This window comes from Atta cephalotes (assembly GCF_000143395.1).
Source record: "Atta cephalotes unplaced genomic scaffold scaffold00015, whole genome shotgun sequence".
NCBI classification, from domain to species: domain Eukaryota; kingdom Metazoa; phylum Arthropoda; class Insecta; order Hymenoptera; family Formicidae; genus Atta; species Atta cephalotes.
In genome coordinates this window covers 4,043,432-4,051,223 of record NW_012130079.1, presented here as the reverse complement: position 1 = coordinate 4,051,223, position 7,792 = coordinate 4,043,432, and the positions used below count along the sequence as shown (strand labels likewise).

General features: G+C 36.3%; 1 protein-coding gene across 1 annotated transcript in view; it reads right to left on the bottom strand.

Annotated features, from left to right (window-relative positions):
• Positions 1-7,792, bottom strand: part of LOC105618089 — a 253,179-nt gene that overhangs the window by 15,554 nt on the left and 229,833 nt on the right. The window contains exon 9 of the mRNA XM_012199629.1: positions 2,321-2,572. Coding sequence (XP_012055019.1) covers positions 2,321-2,572 — 252 coding nt within the window. The remainder of the gene's footprint in view (positions 1-2,320; positions 2,573-7,792) is intronic.

Here is a 7,792-nt window from a genome sequence, read left to right as displayed (position 1 = left end):
TCTCTCTCTCTCTCTCTCTCTCTCTCTCTCTCTCTCTCTCTCTCTCTTCCCTGAACTGTTAAATCGTATCTCTCTTGGTCTTCCTCTCTTTTCCATCCCCGAGATCAGCGGACTTGCTGCGGATTGGTTCGGGGTTCGGATAGAACCAAAGAGCTTGTTAATGGGTTCATTTGGATTCGATCATCGCCTTACCTTTCCCATCCACCGGTGGTAACGTCTCCCTCGCTTGTCTGCGTTTTATCTCGTCTTCTCTGATTTACTCGTCCTCGTACCCGCCTCGTTCCAATCTTTACTCTATCGAGTCGTTACTGAGCGGTCTTCTCATCCGCCATCACTTACGCAAAGGTGAATGGAATAAGGAGGAAAAAAAGATCAAATCACCAGTAAGCGACGGCGGAAAATTAGATGGTCGTTAAAAATGTTAATTGGAAAATTAATTTGACGTACTTATTTGTCAAGATTGCACAAGAGCGTGTGAAAGATAAAAGGGAAAGTAGCTCCAGAATTTATAAGGACGAATGTGAAGACGAATTAAAAATAAATATTTAAATATGGATAATACATTTTTTTTGCATTCTTAAAAGTATTTAAATTTTGAAATGCAATTCACGTTTATCTTTGTATTCACATAAAATAAATTTCGATGTACATATTTGTACATTGAGAAAAAAATATAGTTAATTTTAATAAATATTTAGTTCAATACTGCCAACTAAACATTTACTTACAATAAGTAAATATTTGTTCAGTAAAAAAATGATTGTTAAATCAAATCAGCATTTCTTGTATCAAATAAATATATCTTTATATTTAATAAATATTTAGTTGACAGTATTCAATTAAATATTTATTAAAATTGATACTATATTTTTTTTTCGGTGTATATGTTAAGTTCTTTTTCTTATAATATACTTCTCAAACTTTCATATTTTCACAATCACGCGATAAAGTCTTATTGGAAAAAAGTCTCGATTTATGTGTGGTAATTCAATATGTCGATTATTATTCTTCTTGCCTTTTAGTGCCATCTGTCAGATCAATTTATTCCCACTCGTTCCATAGTACCGATTACGTCGTCGTCTTTCAATTGCAGAATAAAGAACATCTCCAGTCTGCCATTCATTTTTCCCCCTGCCTACCATCCAGAATCGAATAAAAAAGGGAAAATTTTTGTCCGACGAGTTTTTCAGCACTTTTCTAAATGACAAGCCTTCGTTAAGACATTTTTAATCAGCGGAAGAAGAACTTCGAAAAGACGGAAGCGGTGAGAGGAGAAAGGATTTTCGCGGAATCGCTGATCTTTCTATTTCAACGGCTTTAACAACGCCTTACCTCCTGACCTTATTAAGAAAACCGCTGTTCGCATCCTCTTCCATCTAGAAATAGAAGAGATGGAAAAAAGTAGACGCGAGAAGAGAAAGATGTGCTTGCTGAAGTCGCGCGGATCTCGGAGGGCGATTTCCGCGATTTCTCTTATATTACTTTTTATGTCTTTTTTGCACTCTCAACACGACGATTATCACCTTGAGGATGCATCCTCGAGTATTGCGTTCTTCGAGGCCCCCGAGATGGCGACGGCAGCTTGATGAGATTTTCATAGAAACGCCGGTTGATTATTCGGATGCAAGATGCGCTCGTGCGAATTCGCGCGATTGCGAATTCATATGGTGATGCAACCGTCGGCGCGATATAACTTTGGAACCGCGCGCGGAGATTTTCTCGAATATTAAAGTTTTCGCGCCGAAAATGAAGTTTGGACGGCGCGGTCGGGCGGATGCAAATAAAATCAGCCGCCGCGAGATGAGTTTCTTTATCCTGAAGAAATGACTGCGACCGAAAGGAAATGTCAAGCTACAACGTATGATCTTACATTGTCACATTACACTTCGATGTACACACGCGATGTAGATGACATTTGAAAACAATATTTTTTATATAATTATAATAAAATTGCTATCCGATAGTTTTCCTCAGAAAAGAAAATTTAAGTTTTCTTGAATAAAATAAGATGGAAAAATTCATAATATAATGAGGGCATGATATAAAGTTTAATTTTTATTTAATAATCAGATATATCGGATATTAATTATGCATTCTTAATATTAATTATTTTGTTCAGCCTGGGATTTGAAATGCATTATATATGATTTGATTCCGCTTTATAATCGCTATTCTTAAAATATATATAGTAAAATTACAAGATAAAACGTTATTCGAATATTTTAGAGCGTTAAGTTCATTTCTTATTAAGCTCTTAGCTTTATTCGCATAAATACGTAAATAAAAGCTTCTTCAAGCGTTATCTTTATCAAATATTTACCTTTTTGAAGTAACCGCCGTGGAGTCGCATGTGGCCATTAAGGGCCGGTATGTTTTTAAATTTTCGATGGCATAAATTGCACTCCACCGGTTTCGGTTCCGTTTGGGTCTTGTTGGAAGTAGTGACTGTTCCGGGGGAAGACGAATTACCGGGAGATGGACTGCCCTTCCCTACATTTCCGCTTCCCGGCGAGCCGACCTGTTGTTGTTGCTGTTGTTGCTGCGCCTGCTGCTGCGCTTGCTGCTGCTGTTGCTGTAAGCGAAAAATCAATCCTCTCTTAATATAATAATATATAAAGAAAGATTAAGAAAATATTGAAATATTTACAACTACAGAGTGTCTCAAATATCTCGAAATATATCCGTGTCAAATGTTTAAAAAAATTTATATTATTTTAACCTTTAATTGCCGTCACAGACACGGCAGAGTATAGATTCTTTTAATAAAATGATAAATAAAGATTTAAATAAAAAAAATGTTACGTTAATGTTTTTTTAAACATAAAGTCATATCTATTAAACAATAATACAATAAAAATATAATAAAATAATTATTTAAAGAAAACAAGGCCTTTTAAAATGTCAATGCTAGTTAGACTCGACGACAATGTTAGTATATGACAAAGGAGCCATGATGGTAGTTAAAAGGTTAAATCATAATTACTATCACTTAATATTAAATAATAAATGATTTAAAGGGATGCAACAGATGTCGCATATAATTGCTGATGTACTCAATCCTGTATTTCTACAGAAGAAGAGAGAATAGCGTTTATAAAATATTCGCAACGTAACGACCTCATTATTTCCGACGGTGGCACATAACGAGTAAAGACTAGAATAAGCGTAAGACCGAGAATAATTGAACAAAGGGAGAATTTCCTTTATGATAGCTTCTCCTTTATGGCGCACCCTACATCTGGCTTAATGCTGCTCTTCTCTTGAAGTCGCAGAAGATTTTTAATGGCAACGCACGAAGCTTTTCGCTTTCCGGTGTTTCTCCATTTCGCTCTCGTCAAGGATCGTTTCGCATTTCGAGGGGGAGGGGACGAAATTCCATCTTAAGGGGGAGGGGAACGATAGTGTAGCACGCGTAACACTAATACGACTATGTAGCGAAAGTTGCCGCTCTCTGCCCGTCGGTTAAGCCCTCTCGAGAGCCGAGAACCGTTCCTCTTCCACCTCCTTCGAAGCCTTGTATAAACTCCACAACTTCGTAAGCGCGTAAGAGGGAATAGAGATGGGAGAATTGCTAACTACAGATCGGAGAACGTTGCACGCCCGCTGCACAATTTGCATCGTTTCCAGGCGATACGACGATCGTCCGGGGACGCGAGATACGGCGCGCGCGAAGCGCGCTCGACTTCTGTATTATAACATATTGTAACTTCGCTTTTGTATTTTAGAGCTGGATCTTAACACTCTCCTCTAAACGTTGTTCATGATGCTCTAGATTTTGCGCCAATAAGAACGTGTTGATTTCTAGCAACAATGGGATGCTTCTCAATAGTCTTGCTTTCAAATGTATTGATTATAAATAGCTTTTTTTAGTTATAATTAATTTTTTCATACCAAAATATTGTCTTTATAAATGGAAAGTTTAAATTCTTTTTACAATTACTACTTAAGTTTCTTTAGTAACTTTCTCTAAGTAATTTTAAAAGCATAATAAACAAAATATTTAGAATAAAATTCATATATTGAGACGCAAGAGTAGATTCACATTTTGACATATAATTCTCGGTTTTTTAAAAATACAATATTATATTTCTTTTTATAAACTTTGCATTCTACACTCTCGCTAATGAGAAAAAAAAATTGTTTAAAAAATTAAAAATTCTCGATGCAGATTTATGAAGATCAATTTGATCATTTGTAATATATTTGTCGCAAAATATCAAATTAATTTCTAGAATTCTTCCATTAAATTATATATCTTAAAACTAGTTTTTAAGTCCCTCGACAGAAATGCAACTATAAATATACCGGTCTTAGAGAGGCTCGGGATTGCATTGCATGCACATATTCTCTCTCTCGTTTTCGTATCGCTCGCCAGGATAGCATGCACTCCCTTCACGCGAGTTTACTTCTACTACGCCTCCTTTTGCGGCGTGCAAAACTCCTGTCGTATAAGTTCGAGAATTGCTGCGAGAAGAGCGAAGTTGCTTCCTCTTCCATCAAGCCTCCCGGAAGGATCGGGAATTCTAAGCTTAGTCGTAAGTACATATTCGATGCTGCCGCGAGGCATGTCTGGATAAGAGCTTTGGAAATTTAATAACTGCGTAAGTAGATCCAATACTCGATATCCTGCGGAAGGAACTTAAAAGGTCGCGCGTTTAAAGCGCGGAAGTAATACAGCTAATATTTAGAACGCTTTGTGCATAATATGGATAATATCTTATACTTGCTGCCTTATATTTAAAATAAAATCACATTTGCCGATATACATTGATTGATTAGTTAGGTCGATCTGCCATTTTCAAGATGTTCGTTCGCGTCCAAATCGTTTTTCTCCTTTTGATCTGCAAATGAAGCTACATGTATTGATCTACTACACACGTGAATCGTACGTGAGAGGCATTTAGCAGTGAAAGAACAAGAAGCTACATATGTACGTGTGATTAGTCTTCATATCTGACCCTTCTCCATTTCTCACCCTTTTTTGCTCAATAATAACGGAACGTTATTCAGTCTTAACTATCTATCTACCTCTTCTTACTCTAGGAAGCAAAAGCGATTTGCTATCGCATTTATTTCCTAAAGGAAGTCTTCTAACTTGAATCTACTAGCGCCATTAAAAATTCAGAAATGGGTTTTCTAACTATTGATTTATAGTTGATATTTATATTTGAACTCGGCGCGATATGTTATTTTTTCTAAAGATGTTGTCTTTATATGGATATTCTTATGCGAAATTTGTTATAAAAGGAAAAAAAGTGTAAGTTTTCATATAAAATTATAAAATATTTTATAAAAAGAAGCTTTTCATATCTTTTATAAATTTTTGTAGCAAATATCGCAAGCTTAATATATATCACTCAACAACTTATATATCGCTCAACAGCCTTTTATCATTTAGAGAAAAAGGAACATATTTCTAGCCAATGAACAAACGTATTTTGTAAAAGAAAGAACGACAAAGGTGGAGAGAAGCGTGAAAGAATAGCAGCTGGATGTCTTCATAAAGGCAGATCACCCATAGCACGAACCGCGTAATTACATGAAAAAGAAAACACAAAGCGAGATGATAATCAAAGAACGCTCTCTGGTCGTTTTCATTGGACACGCTTTTTGCGTGATATTGGTGATGTACGCGTGCATTCCGTTGTCCAGTCGAGGAAAAACATCGAATTGTGAAAAAGCTTTTGACACGCGTAAATGGGTATATAGCTTTGCGGATGAGAGCACGGATGATCGACGTTGCAATACGATCGCCATGGGGGAAATACGATCAAAACCGTATATTAGTTATTTAACAACTTTGACAGATTCTACGCATGTTGTTTCTATCTGAGAAATTTTACGAAAATAAATTTCACTGCTTTATTATAGTCTACATTTCTTTTATTAGCAGCATAATATAAACGCTGAAGCGTAATTCTTAAAGCATAATAATATATCGCCATTGAACTGGATTTAAAGCGTTAATACTTAATCCTCAACACTGACTTAGTGCATTAAGTACTTCAAATAGCAAGCTTTAGCCTCGGCGAGCTTAAAGAAATACGCGTCATTGACGTTTACCAGCACTTCGCTTGGTTTCTATTATTTATCTTTCTTTCGTTTATTGCGTTAAAATATGTAATTCATTATGATTCGGCGATAAACACGATTCGTGTCGATGTGCAGCCTCCGCGAATGAGTTTAACTTAAAAGTAGGCTCTTCCATGGAAAGCAGCTCCAACAAAATTGCTTGAATTCGCGCGTCGACGAGTGCGATTATATTCTCCTCCAGTCGGTATTTTACGCTCGTCATTGTTCGAAGCATGCCATTGATAGATCACGAGATAGCTATCGATTCTCTGTCGTCAGCAACCTACCATGATCATCTTTCACAACATCGAAGTACTCGATCGCGATAGATATCTCATCAATTTCTGCAAACAATCTTCGATCCTAACAAGAGCCTGAATTTCGTTTAAAGCGAGAGAAACTTTCGCGCTTTTCGTGTTAAGGCAATGCGTCCATTTGCAGAGATCACTTTCCGATCGCAAACAAAATTCGTATACAATTTCCACGATAGAAACGAGAATTTACAGATTAAAATTGTAAAATACTTTTTTATATAGAATTAGAGATTTGTTTTGAAATAACATCGATCAATATTAAACTATCGAGACAAGTGAAAAGTATTTTTCACTTGTCTCGATAGAATGGACATTGATTAAATTCCGCATTTATAATTACATTCGGATCTTTTTTATTCTCTTTTTACATTCGCAGCACGAATTCAAAGATAATATATAACGATAAATGACGGGTAAAAATATCTGCGGTTTCACTTCTTCCTGATTTTCCGCATTTTCATCGAATAGTGTGACTCAATTACTTCGGGATTAACGCGGAATACGTGATGAAAATTCAAAAGACGCTTTACGTGGCAAATCTGTGATCACAACGTGTTCCTTTTGCATTCGCCATTAGCGTTGCTTCGATAGTTTAGTCGACGGAGACGCAATTGTCTTAAGAAGTGCGAGGAGTCATTCCTCCTCTTTCCACTTCGAGAGACATCGTAGTGCTGATTCCCTCGGCAACGACTTAAGACCGTTCAAGTACGGCCGGAGTAAAATTACGGCCCGTTTCCGGGCCGGTGGTCCGCATAGCAAGCGGAAATTCGGTGATTCCATCGTCTTCGAGAATCAGTTTAAATGTGACGTTTGAGACTTGACGCGAGGAAGGTATAGTGTATAAAGAATTTATTATCAGTTGATTACACACCGCAGTTGAATTATACAAAAATATATGAAGCAAATATGAAGCAAATAAAAAAGAGTAAAATTAAATGTCGAATTAAAGATATAATGGTATAAGAAAAATTAATAATAAGTAAAAACATACAGCAATATTATGATTGAAAATATTAATTGCGTGTCTATATATAGAATATTAAGTTACATCGATAATATTTATTAAGTAGAATATAATTTTTGCAATTACGAGAGAACAGTTTATACTTTAAGTAAAGAATGATATACTTATATATTGAAGAAAATCGAGAACAAGTATTTATACAAGGACGAGAGAGAATAGAAGTGATCTAAGTGCCGCTGAATTGCACGGATGGATTGTTACTAGCGGTTTGCTTCTTGAGCCGGTATCTTAGCTGGTCCTGGCATGTATGATTAAATTAGAACAATGCCGGCATAACTCGCCTAGCATGCTCATCCCCTTCCGTCGTAGTCAGTTACTGCAGCCTGCCAGGTTTACCATTTACTAGTAGATGCTAGTAGTTTAGAAACTCTCTCTCTCTCTC